Genomic DNA, 23668 nt, shown 5'->3' on the forward strand with positions numbered 1-23668 from the left:
AACTGGCTTCTTTGGAACTTCTTGAGTTGATCCTTCAGTGATAGAACACTGACTTGGAAAGATCTAGAACAAAGGATGACAACCTTTGAATAAATAGGCAGGTTAAGTTACATAATCCTCTGCCTTTGCTTGGCATACAAAGCCCTTCCCAGGGTGACTGGAGCTTTCCTTTGTAGCCTCATTTCTTTTGCTGAGGTGCAACCAGCCTGTTTTTCTTGTCTAGTCAACCATGAGCTCAAACACATCCGAGCCATTGCCTGTTTTCTCCTTTCTTCTGCTTGGGCTCTCTGATCCCTCTCTTTGCCATCTGGCAACCTCTGCCTTTCCAGGCCCAGCTTCTTTCTTCTGTGAAGAGACCACGTAGTAAAGGTAAAAATGAAAGTTAATCTAGCAGCTGTGTGAAGAGTGAATTAGAAGAAGGAAGTCTGGAGGTAGGAAGGCCAGTTTTAGAAGACAGTGAAAGTCCCACAGACCTGAGCTGTGCAATACAGTAGCCGCTAGCCACATGTGGAAATTAAAATTAAAATTAATCGAAAGAAGCCAATCTGTTAAGTCTGCGTACTGGATGATTCTGACTATATGACATTCCGGAAAAGGTGAAACTGTGGAGACAGTGAAAAAGATCAGTGGTTGCTAGGGATTTGAGGGCTGGGAGGGATGAATACCAGAGCCCAAGGATTTTTAGCGCAGTTCTCTATATGATACCATAATGATGGATACATGTCCTTATGGATTTGTCAAACCCATAGGATGTACCGTACCAAACGAACTGTCATGTAAACTATGAGTTTTGGGTGATTATGATGTAGTCAATGGTAGGTTTATTGGTAGTGGCGAATGTACTTCTCCAGGGGGCATGTTAATGGGAGAGGCTGTCGTATGGAGCAGGGAATGTTTGGGAAATCTCTGCGCCTTCCCTCAATTTTGTTACAAACCTAAAATGCTATAAAAGAAAAATAAAATCTTAATTTAAAAAATTAAGATTAATTAAAAATTAAATAAAAAGTGATAACTCAGTTCTTCAGGTGCACTAGCCATATTTCAAGTGCTCAATAGCCACCTGTGGCTAATGGCTACTGTACTGGGTAAGACAGTTTAAATAGAACATTTCTATCATAAAAGAAAGTTCATATTGGACAGCATTGCTAAAAATCAATTCCTCGAGTGAAACGCATTCATTCTACATAGTCACGCTTTATGTGGTGTGCCTTAAAAATAGGATCATTTATTCATCGAACCTAACTTAATTCTGGACTGAGTGTATGAAGCTTGCAGTGATTGTGGATATTATCACTACAAGTATGAATGCAGCTTAGAATAGTGAATCAAATTTAGTGCCTGTCACTTAAATACTTAAAAATAGCTTCTGGATAAGTGGCCTTGAACATTTTTTTTTTTTAAGATTTTGTTTATTTATTTGAGAGAAGGGGAGGGGCACAGGGAGAGGGACAAGCAGGCTCCCCACTGAGCAGGGAGTCCTACTTGGGGCTCGATTCCAGGACCCCAAGATCATGACCTGAGCCCAAGGCAGATGCTTAACTGACTGATCTACCCAGGTGCCCGCCTTTGAATATATTTTTATTATCTATATTTCTTTCCCCACCTACCCCTACCCTTAAAAAAGAGACATAAAATAATTAAATAAAATTCATTCTTTAGTAATGTCCTCCACCAGGGTCAGAATATTGACTATTTGCAAAAATGTTTTAATGGTTTTGTCGGGTGTACTCAGGATTGTTTTATTTTTTGATGATAAATCTTTGCCATGTATCAGTCTTCTAGCATTGCCATCTTCAAAGACCTTTCACTTAATTGACCTAGAAGTCATTCCTGATTTTTTTCCCCTTCAATCTACTCCCCATCCCCTGCACCTCCGAGTCTAAGAGCACGTTCTATTACTTCTTCCTCCAAAGGAACGAATTCTCCATTTCCACTTTCGTGTCTTGTTTTAAGGCACTGCCCTCTCTCCCCTGGATGACCGCAATAGACTCTTAACCGGTCACTCTGTTTCCCCTTGCCTGCTAAGATCACTTGGCCACATAACAGGCAAAATGACTTTTTAGAAAGAAAATCAGATCACATGTCAATCTCCTGTTTAGCACTCCTGCTTCTTACTGTATTTAGAAAAGATTCCACACATCTTAACCTCTCCTAAAGGACTCTGTGATCTGGCCCTTGGCTTTATCCAACCCTACCCCCACACTTTCTCCCCTCATTGAGCTTTAGCCACTCTGGCCTCCTTCCACTTTCTTGAATATACTCAAACTTTCCTGCCATAGGGTCTTTTTCTTGTTTCTCCCACTGGAGTGTTCTTTCCCAGCTCTTGCACGAATGGTTTCTTCTCAGCTTCAGAGCCTCAACTCCAGTGTTACTTCCTCAGAGAAGCCTTTTTTATCCACTCTTTTTGAAGAAGGCTCTCTCTACTCCTACCCCATACTCTTTATGGCATCACCTTTATCTAGGATGATTTTGTTGGTTTATTTATTTACTTGTGTACTCTCTACTACTAGAATATAAGTTCCATGAGAGCAGGGGACTTATTTTTACTCCCTGCTCTACCCCAGTACCTAAAACAGTGCCTAGAACAGTGCCTGGCTTATGTAGTTGTACTCAGTCAATGTTTAATAATGCTGAATAACTAACTGGATGTTTCCTAAAGGAGATCTAAGAGGAACTCACTCCTCTTCTTCCCTTGCTCTCTCTGTCTCTGCGTGTGTAAAATAAAAGAAATCTCCATGTGTCTAAATGTGACTATCCTTCTAGGCCCTTTATACTTAGTATGAACTAGTGACTTTGTTGCTGAACTTCATTTTTTACTTCATGAAATCATGGCCCACAGCTTTTTGAATGGTTGATTTTAGTTGGAAAATATAGTGAACAATACATCTGGAAATATTCTGTCATGTTTTGATCTGAGAAACTAGAGAACCAGCTGCTGATTTGAAAGGCTTTTACAGACAGTCTATTGTCTACAAAAGCATGGCTATTTCCCAGTGGTATATGTGTTTTGCTTTTTTCGGAGCTATTAACTTGAGAGAAAAAACCTGTATTCATTAACTTATGCATGACTTGTATTTCCTGAGAATAGTTTATTGTAGTATTTTTCTTTAGCTGATTTACTGTGCACTTAGGGATTTTTCTTACTCATTTTTCTTCTTTAAACTCAATTGAAAGTTAAATGGTTAAATAGTAGGATTGAGAAACTTTCCATTCTGGGTTTTAAAATTTTTCACAGATTTCTGCATTAAACTGTGGGTTTATATTTGTGATTTAGCACTTTTACGTAGCTTTATATTGATAAAACGGGTGAATTTCCCCATTCACTGTATTCGTGTTTAACCTCTTTTATAAAAGAGTACTTGAGAATATGTGATACAACTGTAGTGAAAGAAAAATTGACATCCAAGCCCTACATAGGAATAATCTTGAAAAAAGCAAGTATGTGTACCATTTGTGGTATAATAAAGACATCTGCACATATACACAATCTGGGTAGTGTGACTTTTAATATTTTGATATATTTTTATATTTTTAGCTACTACTATTTGGAAGATTTATATGAAATGACATAATTACTACAGTTATTAGGTAGAAAATAATGGCATCTAAATAACCCAGAGTAACATTTTAATATTACTTTTTAAATTATAAAAATTGTATCTTCATATTTTGGAAAATTAGAAAATAGGATATACAGATACAGAATTTCCTAAGCATCATTATAACCACTGTTAACATTTTGTTTTGTATTCTTTCAGTGTTTTACTTCATGCATATGGATTTTTTTGGTTTGTTGTAATCATTGTGTATTTATTATTTTTATTCCTTTTAAATGAAATATAATGTCATAAACATCTTCCTGTAGTGTTGAGTCTTTATAACCATTGTTTTAATGGCCCTTTAGTACACTATCTAAAGATATATCGTAATTTACTTAACTGTTCCTCATTGTTGTATAAGTTATTTAAAAAATATTTTAGCTTTTATAACTAACATGATAGTGAATATTTTTGTGGATATTGTTATTACCACATTTGGTATTATTGTTTATAGGGTATATTCTCATTAGTGGAATTCCTAGATATGACATTTTATTTTATTTATTTTTAAAAATTTTATTTATTTATTTGACAGAGAGATAGTGAGAGCAGGAACACAAGCAGGGGGAGTGGGAGAGAGAGAAGCAGGCTTCCCGCTGAGCAGGGAGCCTGATGTGGAGCTCGATCCCAGGACCCTGGGATCATGACCTGAGCCGAAGGCAGATGCTTAACGACTGAGCCACCCAGGCCCTAGATATGATATTTTTTTATATTTCTTAATTCATACTAGCAAATGCTTTTCCAAAGAGAGTATGCCAGTTTACATTGCCACCAGAAGGGTATAAAACTATTCCATTGTAGAATTCAGCATTTTATATTACTTTTTAAAGTTGCTCTATAATTAGGGGGAAAAACATGTTGTTTTAGTTTGAATTTATTAGATGACGGGTGAAGTTGTGTATTTTCATATGTTTGGTTTCTAGTTTCAGCATCATAACTATTTCCTATTTTTTTTCAGCTCCAGTAACATTTGTTTTTTTTTCTGTATAGACATTTTAACTTACTTACCTTGCTTGATTCATGTACTTCATGCATTCTTCTAAAGATATAGGGGTGCCTGGCTGGCTCAGTCGGTAGAGCATGTGACTCTTGATCTTGAGGTTGTGAGTTCGAGCCCCACATTGGGTGTAGAGGTTACTTAAAAATAAAATCTTAAAAAAAAAGAGAGATAGCAATTTGTCAATTAAACATATACACATAAATCTCAGTGATGAATTTGTCTCTCTCTCTCTCTCTTTTTTTTTTTTTTTTACTGTGCTCACTGGTGCCTTCATCTGAATTATTCTGAAGAAGGGGTAATACATTATGTTTGTACTCCATATTGTTATCAGGTATATTGTGGATGCATATATGGGAACAATCTTGATAATTTCAAAAATCCAGAAATTTGCTTTGAATCCAGAAACTTCAATGATAGATTATATGTAAAGTATATGTTTCAAATATGTTGAAGTAATAGTTTTTAAGAGTCTGAGAATTTATTATTGAATTGTGAATCTTTTTCTCCTGTAGGTTGGAAAAGAGACTGTTCAAACCACTGAGGATCAGATTTTGAAGAGAGATATGCCACCAGCATTTATTAAGTGAGTAATTAAAACTTTCTTCTCTTGCTAAGCAGAATAATCCTCTTGTTAGGAAAGAAAATTAGCTGATTCCAGGAACAACTTTTTTTTTTTTAATGTATTTTCTTTTTTAAAAATTTTTATTTATTTTTATTTTTTAAAGATTTTATTTATTTATTAGAGAGACAAGAGAGAGATGGGGCAGTGAGCATGAGCAGGCACAAGCCAGGAGGAGAGAGAAGCAGGCTCCCTGCTAAGCAGGGAGCCTGATGCGGGGCTTGATCCCAGGACCCTGGGATCATGACCTGAGCCGAAGGCAGATGCCTAACCGACTGAGCCACCCAGGCGCCCCTTTTTTAATGTATTTTCAATTGAAATTTTGACTTTTGATCTTTTAACACTCTGGTTCCCTACTGTTGATTGTATTCATTGCTGTTAGGCATTTTTGACATAATAATTTTTAATAAAACTATGACTTCTGAGTTTCATTGTCTGGAATGGAAAGGATTCAGAAACATTCTGACTTTAGCAGGCATGAATCTGAATAATATGCTAAACGCTTTTGCTTGGAGATAAGGGAATAAGAATAGATACGAACTTTAAAAAATTAATTGCAATGTATTTCAGTAGCATTTTAAATTTAAGTTATATTTACATATCACCCAAACTCCTACAAACAATTTGCAGGTGTTTTGGCCTATCCTGAGTAAAAGCAGAGATACTAACTTTTGATTAGTTAGAACTTTGTCAAGTTCTTAATTATGTTGTCTTTGATCAATGGCTTTTTTCTATGGCAGTCAAGTACTTTGTAAAAGTAAAGGCTAATGCATAAGACAAAAAGAAAAAAAGTAGAACCTCTACAAGTCAAGAGTAAGGTAAGTCTATTCAGTTACAAAAAGAAGGGCAGGGGATTTGAATAGGCACTTCAAAAGAGAGGAAATCCAAATGGCCAAAAAATTAGGAACAGGTGCTCTATCTCATTAGTCATCAGAGCAGTGCAAATTATTCTATTATAACCTCTAAATTAAGAAGTCTGATAATATCAGTTGTTGATAAGGATGTGGAGCAATTGGAACTCTCATACACTGCTGTTGGGAATGTAAATTGGTGCAGCCACTTTGGAAAACAGTTTGGTGTTAGTAAAGTAGAAGACAGGTAATTCTTAGAGACACTTATGCTCATGCACACTGGATCTATATATGAAGATTTTAGTATCAACATTGTTCATGTTGACCCCATTGATCTATTCATAGTAGAATGGATGAAAACAATTATGGTATAGTCATAAATTGGAATACTAATCAGTAATGAAAAGGATTGAAAATGGTTAATTTTATGTTATATGATTTTCACCTTAATTAAAAAAATGAATGTATCTCAAAAATAATTGAGAGAGGGGCGCCTGGGTAGCTCACATGGTTACGCATCTGCCTTCGGCTCAGGTCATGATCCTGGGGTCCTGGGATTGAGCCCCACATTGGGCTCCTGCCTCAGCGGGGAGCCTGCTTCTCCCTCTGCCTTTGCCTCTTCCCCTGCTCATGCTCTCTCTCTCTCTCTCTCTCTCTCTCTGTGTCTCAAATGAATAAAATCTTAAAAAAAAATAATTGAGAGAAATGAATGATAGATAGGTGGATAGATATGTAGGTCCCATTTATTTAAAGTTCAAAAACATGTAGAAATAAACTGTGTTGTTTATGGATTCCTACTTAACGTGGTTAAAAGATAAAGATAAGTAAGGAAATAATGATTGCAAAAGTCAGGGTAGTAATACCTCTGGGGGAAGGAAGAGGGTTATACTTGGGAAGAGGCACACAGGGACTTCTAAAATGGTAATAATGTAAAAACAAACAAACAAATAAATAAAATGGTAATGTATTTCTTGACTTAAGTGTTGAGTTATATGGGTGGTTGTTTTATTCTTTATATTATACATATGTTTTATACAATTTTCTGTATGTATGTTACATATCACAATTTTAAATAAAGTGAGAAGTATTCCTTTATTTTTATCCTCCTTATGTTCTATTTTCATTGAACAGATGCAAAATTTCACCCATATTGATGTCTTCTTATTTCTAACTTACTTGAGTGGGTGCTTCTACATAACGGTGTTTCTGTTAATTCTGCAAAATGTTCATGTGTCAGGAAGTAAGGGGCCAGAAGCATCTGTTTTTTTGTAGAGCCTGTTTTGTGGGAGTATCTTGTCTGATTTGCCTTCTTTGGACTTGGTAACCTCCAAGGTTTCTTCCAGCTCTAACTAAATGAGCCTACTTTTTGTGCCATTTCATAGCATAGTAATATTAAGAGGAGTCCTATGCTGTTAGTTAAACACTATAGTTAAGCTTATATTTATGTTATGTTAGAAACACAGGTCTAGCTTGTACCTGTTTGCCACTCACCCCTGGAAGGTACACAGTGTGGCGAGATAATGTACAGGGGGTTTCAACATCAGGTAGATATTTGAACTATATAACCCTGTAGGAAGTTCCTTTCAACCCTGACATTTAAGTCTATGAATATAATTTGGTAAATGAATTTCTTCAGGAAACTCATTTCTGCTCATTCCCAGAGATATTACCTTGAAGTATGCTATGTGCTCTCGCAGGCTTCCTTGGGGACTTAGAAAAATTAAGGAGTGTGTCTTAGTTGTGATAATATTTTCAAAAAAGTAGGTAACTTTAAAACAAAATAAAACTTCATTGATTACCCTTGGTGGTAACTAGGACACCGATCCCTTACTCTGGTAATTGGTTATTTATTTATTTATTGGTAATTGGTAATTTAGAGAAAAAAATTAAGCCTTTATCTTGCCTTTCCAGAGGTTCTTTGAAATACTAAAAATAGAACTACCACATGATCCAGCAATTCCAATTCTGTTTATTTATACAAAGGAAACAAAATCACTGTCTCAAAAAGATATGTGCACTCCCATGTTCATTGCCTCATTACTTATAATAGCCAAGACATGGAAACAACCTGAGTGTCCATCACAGAATGAATGGATAAAGAAAATATGATATGTTTGTATATGTTTGTGTGTGTTATATGTGTATATGTATACATACATATATGTATTTATATGTATATACACACACACACACAGGAATATGAGGGAAGTGAATGAAGGTAGTTGAATGGTACAGACTTCAGTTATAAATCCTGGGGATGTAATGTACAGCATAGTAACTATAGTTAACAATACTGTATTGTATATTTGGAAGTTGCTAAGGGAATAGATGTTAAAAGTTGTTATCTCTCCTCACCCAAAATTGTAACTATCTTGCCTTCCCTCTACAGACTCTCTCTCACAGAGCAGCCTAATAACCCTAGTTGATGAGGGGAATTCTAACCAACAAATGTGGAATTAATGATAGAATTAGAAAGTCATAATTATGCAATTTTAATTATGCATAATAAAATTATGCAATTTTAAACAGTTGATTTACGTAAGGATCATCAATAGATGAAACCATTCGGAGGTTTTAAGCTTTATTCCACCACGGGGAAAAATCCTGGTCTCCATGGGGAATCAGGGAAAAACACTATGTTACGATCAACTGAAAAATTTACTGAGCAATGTTTAAAAAGTACATAAAACTTAATATGTTACTTGAAAATAGGGTAGAGTACAAACAATATGACTGTGGTTGTCAGACAAATTTGGGGGGCAAATATTCCACAATTTAAAACATTACGGCTCTTCATGCTTTTCTTGCGTTTCTTTAGAATGCAAAATGAAGCAGAAAATAACTTCACTAGATGCCTTGACTTGAAGGGGGAGGGGACAGAGAGGGAAACAGATGGAAGCAATTAATGACATCCTTGGAACTGTTGAGTAGGGCATTCTTTTGGGCTGTTTGGTTGATGTTTGGAGGTTTCCAGGGCATGACAGAGCTTCCTCTGTCATCCACTTTTACAAAGACTTCTAAATAGTGTCTGCTTAGGCAACACTGAAGAATAAAATATGTTTTAAAATTTTGTTCTTAGATTAATTTCTGTTCCTAGAATGTTAGAATGTCAGGACTAGTGAAAACAGAATCTTGGTCTGTAGATAGATTTATACCTAAGCAATCTGATATATGTTTAGAGATTTTTTAGGGAAAGATATATTTTCAGGACTTTTGACATTTTTAGGATTTGGGGGTTGTCAAAATCAAATCATAGTCTATTTGAGTACTGGCAGTTAAGGGCATGTTGATATGTTGGAGAATGGTTTAGTATCAGTTAAAGATTATATATTTGAGTTATAACTTTCGATGAGGGGCTTCTAATGCTTGGGCAATTCCTTATTGTAAAAATGAGAACATTTTAATATAGAACAAAATTTGCATTGTTAAAGAAAGGCTTTCTTTTGGGTGGAGCAAAAGTTATCTGATCTCTAACTGCCCAAGCAGATAGAGTTTACAATTTACTAATTTTATCCAAGATTGTAATAATAGCCACACTGTTGCACAGGAGGTGTAGGGTTGCATGATGATTGCTACAGAAACTGTCTCAATCTTCATAAACTTCAGGAGTGTAACGGTCATGCTTTACTGTTAAAATATTGGCTAGAGTTGCATAATATTGGTTAGATTTTCCCTGTAAGAAGTCATTTGTTCCTTTAGAGACTGTAGCAGAAGAGTATTTTGCATCATTGTCAATTATCATCATTATCAGGCAGCAGCAGCAGTAATATTATGTGTAATTGATTAATGAGCTAGACACACTGATTGGTTAATTAAGTATTTATTGATTACCTTCTATTATGTCTAGCACACCACGTGCTACATAGGATGGCAGTTCTTACCAGTGTATTATGAACGATCACTTGTAAGATTTATTATAAGTTATTTATTAGTAGTAATAAAATGCCAAAATTTGCAAATGCTTTATTTTTTTAAAGTAAATTGAGCATATTCAAAGTCACGTGTATAATAACATCCCTCTCATTCCTGTTTACTAGGTAATTGTTTTTTTTTCTTTTAATTTTCATTGAAGTATAATATATTCACTTGCTTTATATTATGCTTTTTTTTTTTCAGCAGGAGAGATATTAGTGAAATTATAGCTGTTATGGCTGGAAATTGTGCATAATCCCGGATATACCCATGGGGGGGATGTCATACATGTTGGTTTTATCCCTTTTTTTTTTTTTTTTTAAGATTTTATTTATTTATTTGACAGAGAAAGAGAAAGGGAGAGAGAGCACAAGCAGGGGAGTGGCAGGCAGAGGGAGAGGGAGAAGCAGAGTCCCCGCTGAGCAGGGAGCCCGGCTTGGGGCTTGATCCCAGGTCGCCCAGATCCGACCTGAGCCGAAGGTAGATGCTTAACTGAATGAGCCACCCAGGCGCCCCCATGTGGGTTTTATTCTTCTGTGTATCATAGAGAAACACATTTCTGCTGCAGAGAAATTTTTTTAAGATGCTTTAAGCAGGGGGCGCCTGGCTGGCTCGGTTAGTGGAGCATGCAACTCATGATCTCAGGGTTGTGAGTTCCAGCCCCATGTTGGGTTGCTTTAAAAAAATAAAATCTTTTTTAAAAAAAGAAGTAAAAAAATTCTTTAAGAAGTTTTAAATTGAAGAGCTGTAACGTGGAGGGGCACCTGGGTGGCACAATCGGTTAAGTGACTGACTCTTGGTTTTGGCTCAGGTCTGATCTCAGGGTTGTGAGATTGAGCCTGGTGTCCGCTCCTGCTTAGCGCGGAGTCAGCTTGAGTTTCTCTCTCCCTTTCCCTCTGCCCCTACCCCACCACTTGCACGCTGTCTCTCTCTCTATCAAGTAAGTAAGTAAGTAAATAAAGGAGCTGTAATGCAGACTGACTTTCCCTATATAATAGGAATTCAGAGAAAGTGCTATCACTGTAGGTAGGAATAGTAGAAAGAACCTGCACATAGGAAGTGGGACTTGGGAAAGATAGATGTGGGGATAAGGAAAATACTCCAGTTGGAATGAACTAGAGGAGCAAGTCATGGGGCCTGTGAGGAGAGGGACAGTCATGTTGGGAGTGGTAGGAACTAAGCTGAGGTGAGTTCTGCTAGGTGATTAAGGCCCTTGGAAGCCAGGCAGAGGAATCTGGAATTGGGCAGCAGAGAAGCTTTGCAGTTCTTGAGCGGTAAGATGACAAGCTGAAAATGGTTTTTCACAATTCATAGCCAAGTAGTGGATGAGTAATAGGGCTAGTGAAGGAGAGTAAGCTATATGAACCTACCAGATTCATTTTCTGCCAGTGTGGATTTACTTCAGATGGATTCCTTATAGGTAAAAAATGTTTATGGCAAACTATTTTATTTGCCTTGGAAAAGTTGCTGTTGTAGTGTACGATGGAATTTCATTCTTATTTCTGGGATGGGGCAGAAATGAAAAGGGAGGCAGTTTTTGGACCCTATCCAAGGGTGTTCAGTATCTGAATGTATGAAAATGTGTCACTTGTGAAGTGGTCTTGTGGTATGAACTCCTTAAAAAGGGCATCAGTGGCTTTGTCTGTTGGCAGGCAAATGATAGTTTGATTTAGAACTGCAAAGTGTTGCCACTTTCTGTTCAGTGTTGCTCTGAACAGTCTGCTTGAAATCATCAAAACTTGGGTTGATTCACCAGCTTGGATTATTTTTGAAACATATTGTAATGTCTAGACCTACTGAATAAAAGAATGTTCCTAAAATACTATGTGAAAGGGTTTATGAACTATTAACAATGTGCATATTGCCATTAATCATATTTCCTAGAAAATTACCCTGTCTTAACTCTTAAACTTTATTAGGTAAGCCCAATTACAGTAATATTTGTATAATTATACCTTGATTGATATTCCCGTACTATAAAGAAGAAATTTGAAAAGGGTTGAAACATGCTTACACTTAATTTAGATCTCTTTAGACCTAAAATAGTGGTGTCATATTTTTAGATCACCAGCCCTTATATTTAGCTTTTCCTTTGCTTATGATCTTGAACACTTAAAATAATCTGTGGTGAAATTTATATTTTTAAACACTCTTCTCAGTAAAAGTGCCCAGAATATCTCTTTTTAGGATTAATTCTTTGATCATACCACTCAATGCACTTTGTTTATCTGGGGCTAGTGTGTGATTCTAATGTTTTATTTTTTAACTTGGGTTTTTTGTGATTCTTTCCATTGCTATTTAAGAGAGGATTTCTGTCTCTTAACATAGATGATCAAGGTTCTGTGAGACAGTTATTCACATCTGCTGGCTGACTTACTGCATTTTTTACCTAGAGCAACACTCAAACTTTAAATAGTTCACCTTTGAACTTGTCATATTAAACATAATCACGTACTACTGTTTTTCACAGACTTTCTCAAACAAAAATGATTTAAGTTTTAGTCTTCTCAATGATGAACTCTGAGTCTGTATTATTAATTTGCAGGAGAGTTCCAAACATTTTGGTAGGGATTTGATCCTTGGTTTACTTAAGAAATGAACCAAACTTTAAACGTGTAAACCAAATCCTTTGGTTTCTATTTCTACAGAGTAATAAAAATCATATGATTGAAAGGAACTCAAGGGACCAAGGGAACTCACATTTATCAAGTACATATTATTGGGAGGTAGTTACATATTTTCATTTTCTGAGAACATCAACTTCAGGGTATTGATAAATTCATTTTACAGGTAAAAAACTGAGGTTTGACAAACTTTAACTCACCCAGGGTCCGCTCAGCTTGTTATGTGGCAGGACACAGTTCCTGTTGGTGGTCTCATGGCTTCTGAGTCCATGTTTTTTCCACCCTCTGACCTTGCACGAAGTCATGTAGTCCATCCTTCTCCCTCAAGCAGTGCTAATTTTATACCACTTGTAGAGGATAACAGTTTACACTTTTCCTAAGCATTTCCACAGAAGGAATATTACAGATGTAGTTTGTGATGTATTGCAGTGTCTTGCAACTCTTAAGCTGTAAAGAAGTTAAAGTAATAACATTTTAAAGTTAAAAGGAGTCCTAGAGATTATTTACTCCAACTGCTTTATTTTATAGATGAATGGAGGTCATTGGCTTTGTCTGCCTTATTGCCCCAAACCAAACAGAAACACTATGAATAATTAGACACAAGTATTCCCTTAATTATTACCTTATTGTTCCTATATAGGGCAAGTCCCAAATCAAGAAATTCTCAAGATTAAAATTTTTTTCCCCACATCTGTTTAAAATCTGTATTGTTCTTTCCTTAGAGAACCTTATAAAAATAGCTCCATTTCTTGAATACCTTTTATGAATTGGGTCCTTTAGATTGTATTCTTTAATTCACCTCATTTTGCAGTTGAGGAAGCTAAGACCCAGAGAAACTCAGGAACTTGTTGCAAAGTCTCCCAGTACATCAATGGTAGAGGCAGGATTCAAACCCTGGACTGACTCCCACGCTGTGCTCATTCTAGTATGCTAAGACTCCCTCTTCATTACAAGAACTTCTTATAACATAATAGTTTTTGTGAGGCTTAAATGAGTGAGATAATGTATATGAAGTACCCGGAAAGAAAAAAAGACATTTGGTGATTATTAGCTTCCCTCCTTAGCTTATCAGTCTTTTTTTCTCAGTCCTTTTCTTCAAATATGAAGTCAGTTACTTTTTTAAGCTTTTCTCAGAGAAAATTTCCCCAAATTTGTTGTCTCCTATGGTAAGGTCTTTAAGAAAAACAAAACAAAACAAAACATGATTGCTTGTTTTTATTTAAAGCTCTTTCTGTAGCTATTGAGATGATAATGCAATTTTTATCCTTTATGAGATAGACTCTGGTCTACTACATGAATATAGATTTTGTGATGGTGAACCATCTTTGCGTTTCTAGGATAAACCCTACTTGGTTGTGTTTTTAAAAAAAGAAAATACAGTGCTAAATTCAATTTGCTAATATTTTAAAAGGATATTGCTTCTTTGTTCATGAGGTATCTTGATCTATAATTTTCTTGTTCTGTTCTTTTCCAGTTGTGGTGTCAAGGTTATTTTAGCTTCATAAAATATGATCTTTTTCTAGTTTTTGAAACAGTTTACATAAAAAAAACATTATCTGTTTTTTGAAAGTTTGGCCAAACTTGCATATGAAACTCTGGGTCTAGTGTCTTTTGGAGGAAGAAACTTGATTACTCATTCAGCGCCCTTTTTTTTTCTTTATCTAATTCTTCTTAGTTATCCATTCATCTAAGCTCGCAAATTTATTGGTATGAAGTTCATAGTAACCTATTACTATTTTTCATTTGTAACATCTCTAGTTACATCACCTTTTTTGTTCAGCGTTATTTATTTCTGCCTTTTTTCTTTACTTATTACTCTTTTAGAGATTTATGTTTTATTATTTTCCCTCAGTGGCCTATTTCATTAAATTCTTTCATATTTATTATTTACTTTAAGTTTATTATTTATTTGTTTTTTAATTGAAGTAGAGTTGACACACAATGTTATATTAGTTTCAAGTGTACAACATAAGGTATTTGACAAGTTTATACATTGAACTGTGCTTACAAGTGTCGCTTCCATCTGTCACCATACAACACCATTGATGGTATTTCCTATGCTATACCTTTTAGTCCCATGACTTATTCATTCCATATTAAGTTTATTATTTAAATACCTTATTTTCAATATTTCAGTCTTTATGTTCAAGCTTTCTTGTTTTTAAATAAATATATTTTAGGCTCTTAATTTTGTTCTAAGTTCTACTACAAGTTTGGAAGCAGCTATTGGTATGTTTTGTTATTATTCTATGTATTTACACTAAAGAAAAGGACACAAACAGTTTACCCATTTCTTTCATCCCTGACCCCTGCCTCTGGCAACCACCAATCTCTTTTCTGTATCTTTGAGGTTGGTTGGTCATCCATCCATCCATCCATGCATTTATTTGATTGATTGATTTCACATATAAGAGAGATGGTATGGTATTTGTCTTTGTCTTATTTCACTTACCATAATGCTCTTGAGGTCCATCCATGTTACAAATAGCAAGATTTCATTCTTTTTTTTATGGCCAAATAATATTTAATTATATATATACACCAGTTTCTTTATCCATTTATCATTGATAGATACTTAAGATGTTTCCATATTTTGGTTACTGTAGTAAGTAATGCTGCAGTGAACATAGGCGTGCATATATCTTTTCAAGTTAGTTTTTTCATTTTCTTTGGGTAAAAACCCAGAAGCAGAATTACTGGATCATACGATAGTTCTATTTTTAATTTTTTGAGAAACCTCCATACTGTTTCCACAGTGGCTGCACCAGTTTGAATTCCCACCAACAGTGCACAAGGGTTCCCTTTTCTCCACATCCTATCAACACTTGTTATTTCTAGTCTTTTGATAATAGCCATTCATCTCATTGTGGTTTTGATTTGCATTTTCCTGATGATTAGTAATATAGAGTACCTTTTCATGATGTGTCTGTTGTCCATTTGTATGTCTTCTTAGAAAAAATGTCCATTCATATCTTCTGCCCATTTTTTAAATTGGATTGATTGGTTTTTTGCACTTGAGTTGTAGGAGTTCTTTATATATTTTGGATATTAGCCCCATATCAGATATATGATTTACAAATATTTTCTCCTGTTCAGTAGGTTGCCTTTTCATTTTGTTGATGGTTTCCTTTGCTGTGCAGAAGATTTTTAGTATGATATAGTCCTACTTATTTTTGCTTTTGTTGCTTTTGTTTTTGTTGTTAGGTTAAAAAAAAAAAATCATTGTCAAGACCCGTGTCAGGGAGCTTACCACTTATGTTGTCTTTTAGGAGTATCATGGTTTCAGGTTTTATATTCAAGTCTTTAATCCATTTTGAATTAATTTTTGTGAGTGATGGAAGATAGGGGTCCAGTTTTTGGGCATCTGGGTGGCTCAGTTGGTTAAGCATCCGATTCTTGATCTCAGCTCAAGTCTTGATCTTGAGGTTCAGATTTGAGCCCTGCATTGGGCTCTGCACTGGGCATGGAGCCTACTCCAAAAAAAAAAAAGAAAGAAAAAGATAGAGGTCCAGTTTTATTCTTTTGCATGTGGCTGTCCAGTTTTACCAACACCATTTATTGAAGAGACTGTCCTTTCACCATTGTATATTCTTCACTTCTTTGCCATAAATTAATTGGCCATACATATTTGGGTTTATAATGGGCTCTCTTTCTGTTCCATTGATTTATGTGTCTGTTTTTAAGCCAATACCATACTATTTTAATGACTATAGCTTGTAATATAGGTTGAAATCAGGGAGTGTGTTGCCTCCAGCTTTGTTCTTCTTTCTCAAGATTGTTTTGTCTATTCAGCATCTTTTTTGGTTCCATACAAATTTTAGGATTGTCCTATTTCTGTGAAAAATGCCACTGAAATTTTGAGAGGGATTGCATTGAATCTGTATGTTGCTTTGTGTAGGATGGACATTTTGGCGATATTAATTCTTCTAATCCATGAGCTTGGAATACCTTTCTGTTTATTTGTGTCTTCAGTTTATTTCATTAATGTCTTGTTGTTTTCAGTATATAGGTCTTTCACCTCCTTGGTTAAATTTATTCCTAGGTTTGTTATTCTTTTTGATGCAGTTGTAAATGGGATTGTGAATTTTCTAGCTATAGAAACTTTAATAGTTGTAATTTTGGTTATGAATTCCTCTTTAACAATATGCTCTATTTAGGAGTATGTTTTTAAAGATTTTATTTATTTATTTGAGACAGAGAGAATGAGAGACAGAGAGCATGAGAGGGAGGAGGGTCAGAGGGAGAAGCAGACTCCCTGCCGAGCAGGGAGCCCGATGCGGGACTCGATCCCGGGACTCCAGGATCATGACCTGAGCCGAAGGCAGTCGCTTAACCAACTGAGCCACCCAGGCGCCCAGGAATATGTTTTAAAAATTTAAAAATTCTGGGGCACCTGGGTGGCTCAGTTGGTTAAGCGACTGCCTTTGGCTCAGGTCATGATCCTGGAGTCCCGGGATCGAGTCCCGCATCGGGCTCCCTGCTCGGCAGGGAGTCTGCTTCTCCCTCTGACCCTCCCCCCTCTCATGTGTTCTCTATCATTCTCTTTCTCTCAAATAAATAAAATCTTAAAAAAAAATTAAAAAATTCTTTTTACTGTCTTTTTATTGTTCTATTTCTAATTTAATTGCATTGTGCACAAAACGTGATTGGTATAATATGATATAGTATCACTCCTTGGAAATTCTTTTGTGATATAATGTATGGTCAGTTTTGGTAAGTGTGCTATGTGTGCTTGAAAAGAAAGTATATTCCCTTTTTGCTGGGGTTAGGGTTTTCTTTATATCAATTAGGTCAAAATATAAATATTATTATTATTAAGATTTTATTTTTAAGTAATCTCTACACCGAATGTGGGACTTGAGCTCACAACCCTGAGATCAAGAGTCACATGCTCTAGTGACCTAGTCAGTAGAGCTCGTGACTAAATATTATTGATCAAACTTTTTATTGCCTTACTATTTTGTCTGTTTGAACTATCAGTTTATGATGAAGTATGTTGAAATCTCCTATAATAATTGTAGGCTTGTCAGTTTTTCTTAGAATTGTCAGCTTTAGTTTTATATATTTCAAAGCAATATTATTAGTAGTAAGTGATTACAAGGTTATGATTCTCCTGGGTCCTAAATTCTGTCAATTATTTTGTTATTTATTACCCCTTTTAAAGAAAGATTTATTTATTCATTAGAGAGAGCATGTTCGTGCGCATGAACAGGGGATGGGGCAAGGGGGAAGGAGAGACAGAATCTCTAGCAGACTCCTGGCTGAGCACGGAGCCCTATGTGGCCCGATCCCATGACCCTGACTGAGATCATGACCTGAGCCGAAATCAAGAGTTGGACACTCAACTGACTGAGTCACCCAGGTGCCCATTTATTGCCCTTTTTAAAGAATGGCTGTTGATTGATGTTAGTCTACTGTTGACTTGTATCTCCAGATTATTTTGTAAACCATATCTTAGTTTTTGGCAGTTTTTTTTTCATAAGTAAGAATATTCTCCTACTGTGTCTATTCCATTTCACTTTGTATTTAGATATTTATACCCCTAACTCATTCATTACACTCTGCTGTAGAACAGTGATAGTCAACTTTTTTTAGCGTAAGGACCTTCAAGTAATAATAGTGAGGTTTTTTATTATTATTTGATTAAGAATGGATAAGAATGAAGGATGCAGTGATTTTACATTGTTTTAAAATAAAATTTTGCTCTATTCATCACAATAGCTTTAAGATACATTAAAAACCTACTAGTATCTGTAAGACACACTTGCTTCTGTATTCTTCTGTTTCTGCTGTAATCCTACCATGAGTGGGAGGAAGGACCATAGGAACCAATGGACCTACAGGTAGCTGTGAACCTTGCAGGCTGGAATCTCCTCTCCCTTCACAGATGCCAGATTTGAACAGGGGGTGAAGGAAGTGGGGAGAAAGACTATGACTAATCATTCAGGCTTTAAAGGATTCAAAGGGTATGACTCATACTTTACCTTTCAAATAAGCAGCCTACCAAGACTTGAAGAGCATGTGGTTTGGGCATTAGTGACATTCTTAACCTTCTTTTCCAACATGCCGCTTCCTCTTCAGTTAATCTCTCAGCTCTGGCAGAATCCTGTTCTGTTTGAAGACCAAGTTAAAACTGGTCGCATACTCTCCTATTTTCATCTGAAAGAAAAGAATTTAGTGAGCCCGTGGTGTTTGTGTGTATCTTTTAGCTTTGGTATCTCAATGTACATGTTCAGCAAAAAGAGATTGGTGTGGCCCTTAAAAGGCTTTGAATGTTTTAAATATGACTCATTGTGGTTTCTCATTTTAGTTTTGGGTGTATACATGCAGTCCTATACTATCACCGAGTTAGGAAAGGGATAGGAATAATTGGTGGATGGGGCCTGTAGGATCTTTAAATCTGGGAGCACAGGGTTGGAACAGCCTGTTTTAGTGTTATCACAGTGTACATGTGGGTGAATTGCTGCCGTGTACTTTCTACTTGAACTAGATTGAAATTTGTCATTGTACTCTGTGTTCCCAACTCCCTCCTAAAAACTGTAACTATTCTTGTGGCCTTCACTCAGATTTCTAGATGACTAATGGCTGAGGATCCTTGACCTTTCTCAAAATGGCAACACCAGGACCAAAGCGAATTGGCTAGTTCTAGTCCTGGGATGCCACAGAATGATTCTACTTTTGCTATTTCAAAGTAGAGTTTGTGCCAGATGGCGAATATATGAAAGAAATATTTATTTTCATACATCTCCCTGAGACTTTTGTGATCTTCACATCTATTATTTTTTAAAAAAAAGATTAATTTATTTATTTTAGGGAGAGAAACAGAGAGAGAGAGTGCGAGTGGGGAGAGGGGCAGGGAGAGAGGGAGAAAGAGAATTCTCAAGCAGACTCCCTGCTGAGTGTGGAGCCTGATGTAGGACTCTGTCCCAGGACCCTGAGATCAAGACCTGAGCTGAAACCAAGGGTTGGATGCTTAACCGACTGAGCCACCTGGGCATGCCATTCACTTCTGTTATTTTTATTATTACTTTTTAATCCTATGTATATACACAACAAGATCTGAGGATGAAATGAATCACTTATAGAGGTAGCACTTCCTATAGGAGGGACGCTAGAAAGGCTGAACTGTCTGTTGCTGATGCCCAAAATTTCACTAGAGCTCATTCCTCAGGTTAACAATTTAAATGATTAAATGCCTGGTGAAGGGAGAATTTTCAAGGTCTCAGCAGTCATTTTCACTTATCATATGTTGGACTGAGGCTAGGCTCTAAATATGGGAAAGCAGAGAGAGTTTGAGGGCCTGACCCGTACCCCACACCCTGGCCTCTCTCTCAGGCTCAGGCCTGGACTTTAATATTATTTTCAAATGATACCATATATGTAGTCCTAGAGAAAAAGAGGAAGTCTTAAAAGAAGGTGTTGGGGTGCCTGGGTGGCTCGGTCGATTAAGCATCTGACTCTTGGTCTCAGCTCTGGTCATGATCTCAGGGTCATGAGATGGAGCCCTGTGTCAGGCTCTGGGCTCAGCATGGAGTCTGCTTGGGATTCTTTCCCTCTTCTGCTCCCTCCTGTGCTCCCCCTCAAGTAAATAAAATCTTAAAAAAAAGGTGTTTATCATGCAATTAAAATGATTAAATGTAAACACTTAAGTGTACCACCATTTTTATGACCCTGTTTTTGCATTTCTTAATTCTGAAATATGATGGGCTTCTCAAACTTGGAAGTGATCTGGGCCTTTCTTGACCTCTGAGAGACCCTACACAGAGGGGAAGGAAAGGAAGTCTCAACAAGGATTAAGATAAGAGCAGGAATAGCCTTGACAGTCAGTTTTGCCTGCCAAATAATTATGCCAATGCCAGCCTGGTAGGAAATGGCAGTGATGGAGGTGCTGGGCGCAGTGGCCACAGGGGGGAAAGCCTCACCGACCAGTTGATCATGTTCTCCTTCTTTCACCTGTTGCCTTCCTATCTTCCAAATTTTGTTTTGTGTGATTGATATGCTTGTGGCCTGACCAACTCTCTCTCTTGAAAGGACAATCCAAAATGTAAACACCTGCTTCTTTGGGTGTGCTCCACGGTAATCCAACTTCCATGAAATCAGATTTTCAGGTGTTCTGCTCCACAGCACTTCAGTCTTTAGCAAACAGGATGCGTGTGTGTGTGTGTGTGTGTGTGTGTGTGTGTGTGTGACAGTGTGTATAGCCTAAATGGCTATACTGATTAAGTTCAGATTATATTAAAACGGGGATTTTGACATAGGATCATTTCCCCCACCCCCCAATATGTTTGTTTGTTTGTTTGTGGCGGGGTGAAGTTTAACTTGTTGACTGTTTCAGAGAGCTTTTCCATTTTATATTATGGAGCAATGTATATAGGCCCAGCACACTGTTCCCTTTACAGTATTTTGTTCCAAAGCTCTGAGCTCTACTTTCCTCTGCTAAATCAGTGAGCTGGCATTTGCTAGGTGATTTTTACAGGAGCCGACTGAGATTGTGTGGCTTCAGAGTGAGTGAGTTACCTACACTTTGTGATAGTAGACTGCCCTCTCTAGTCAAACCAGGTCTATGGCAAATGCATGTTATTTTTCAGAGAAAGGACTTGTGTGTGTGTGTGTGTGTGTGTGAGAGAGAGAGAGAGAGAGAGAGAGAGAGAGAGAGAGAGAGAGAGAGATTTATTCCATTGGATAAACAACCGAAAGAGATGCTGTGCAGAGGATCATCTTTATAAGTAGTGCTGAGCTTCTGAGACAGGAGCAACGTTGTCTCCACCTTCCCCATCACCACTTTCTTAATCTCTCAGGTAAAAATGACTATTCCCATTCTTATGTCCCCTTGGCATGTGCTGGATGTACTTCTAAATACTAATGTATTTTTGTTTACACGTATGTCTTCTCCTCTGGAGGTGGTAACTCTCTAAAGGTAGGGACTTAAAAACACTTTGTATTCCTAAGATTCATATATCATGTAGCAGGTCCTCAATAGTTAGAGGAACAAATATATGAAAGAATTAAACTAAAGGAATTTAAGATTGGATGCGGTCTAGAACCTTTAAAAATGACTTACGACAATCAATCTCTATTTTTAAGATTTTATTTATTTATTTGAGAGAGAGCAGAGCAAGAGAGAGAGAGAGAGCACAAGCGAGGGGAGGGGCGGAGGGAGAGGGAGAAGCAGACTCCCTACCAAGCAGGGAACCCGATGGGGGGCTTGATCCCAGGACCCTGGGATCATGACCTGAGCCGAAGGCAGACGCTTAACTGACTGAGCCACCCAGGTGCCCCTGGGGTCTTCATATATCTTAAATTGTATCAAGTTATATCATGTGTAATCCTGGAAAGAAAGGATTAGTGGGTTATGAGTGAACATATTTTGGGTCCTGTGAGGCTGTCATTGGTCCACTGATCTAAAGCATAAGAATTTTCTGTTAACTTAAGTTGAAGACTCAAAGGCAGAGAGAAGCTTTCAATTTGTAATAGTTGATTGATTTAAAGTGTCTAAATCAGTATTATTAGGATATAGTCAAGATATGTAATTATTTAGGAAACAGACCTTTTCCCCTACTGTCATTCTCCAAAATGCTTTTGAAAAAATTTAGATTTGTGTTAAAAAGTAGAAGGTCACTTTAAGAAGTAAGGCAGCTTGAATGTTTTAATAAAATCTCATTTTCCGCAGACAAGACAGACTACTATCTGTTTCTAACCACTGGTTAGTCATGGTGGGATTTGTTTGGCTTTTATGAATGCCATTAAATTTTAATGTATAGATCAGATAGATGTCTTATTGTAGAGAAAATGGTACAGTATCTGTTTTAGCCCTATCATTTTACCACACAAGGGAACCATTAGTGGAGAATCAAATTGATTCCTGCAGAGCTTTTCGATTTCATCATTTTTTTTTTCTGTTTCTTTTCTCCATGATGGTTTTTAATTTTTTTTCCACATTTGAAACACTTATGCAGTAACTGGATCCTTGCAAGTGGGTGTAGCACAACCATTGCATTCTGTGATTCTTAGGTTTGTTTGCTTTAATTTCAGCAGCATTCATGTTACCTGGAAATAAAAGTTTTGTGGCTTTTTAAAGTTAATGATTTCTATGGGCCTGTACTGGGGTGAAAATTCATTTATTCGTTCATTCAGCAATTATTTATTGGACAGTTGTTATGTGTCAGGCATTCTGCTTTGTGACTACATTAATGAACAAGATAGACAAAGTTCTTGGCCTTGCTGACCTTAGAGTCTTGTGGAAAATAGAGAAAACTAAACTGAGAGGGTGTGATAAGTCTCATGGGAGCACATAGGAGAGGTACTTGTAGATTTGGGATGGTTTCCTGAAGGAAGAGTCATTTAAAGGCAGAATCTAAGAGAATAAGTAGTGGTTAGTAAAGCAAAAGAGGGGAGAGAGAGAGAGGTGTTTGAATTAGTGGGAATGGATATAAAAAATCTTGAAGCAAGATGTCAGTGCTCTTTCAACTAATGGTCTTCAAAGAGTGGTTGGCCGTCCCTAAAGATATTTTGAAATACTTCTTTTGAATATTTTAAAGTTTTCATTTACAAATTTTTATTTATTTTATTTTAATTCCAGTGTAGTTAACATACAGTGTTTTGGGGATGCCTTGGGTGGCTCAGTCGGTTAAGCATCTGCCTTTGGCTCAGGTCATGATCTCAGGGTCCTGGGATTGAGCCTTGCATATGCTCTCGGCTCAGTGGGGGGTCTGCTTCTCCCTCTCCCTCTCCTCCATGCTCTCTCTCTCAAATAAATAAATAAAATCTTAAAAAAAAACCCATACAGTGTTATATTAGTTTTAGGTGTACAGTATAGTAATTAAACACTTCCATACAACACCCAGTGCTCATTACAAGTGCACACCTTAATCCCCATCAGCTATTTCACCCTCCTCCCCCACCTCCCCTCTGGTAACCATCAGTTTGTTCTCAACAGTTAAGAGTCTGTTTCTTGGCTTGTTTCTCTCTTTTTTCCCCCTTGCTCATTTGTTTTGTTTCTTAAATTCCAGAAACATTTTTTTTATTTATTCTTATGTTAATCCCCATATATTACATCATTAGTT

At 36.7% G+C, this 23668-nt stretch overlaps 1 protein-coding gene across 2 annotated transcripts in view; it reads left to right on the forward strand.

Annotated features, from left to right (window-relative positions):
- VCL (vinculin) overlaps positions 1 to 23668 on the forward strand; it is a 113454-nt gene that overhangs the window by 32218 nt on the left and 57568 nt on the right. For both annotated transcript variants that reach the window (XM_021700140.1, XM_021700141.1), the window contains exon 2: positions 5112 to 5182. In XM_021700140.1, the coding sequence (XP_021555815.1) occupies positions 5112 to 5182 (71 nt within the window). The remainder of the gene's footprint in view (positions 1 to 5111; positions 5183 to 23668) is intronic.

Source organism: Neomonachus schauinslandi, chromosome 6 (assembly GCF_002201575.2).
Source record: "Neomonachus schauinslandi chromosome 6, ASM220157v2, whole genome shotgun sequence".
In the NCBI taxonomy this organism is placed as follows: domain Eukaryota; kingdom Metazoa; phylum Chordata; class Mammalia; order Carnivora; family Phocidae; genus Neomonachus; species Neomonachus schauinslandi.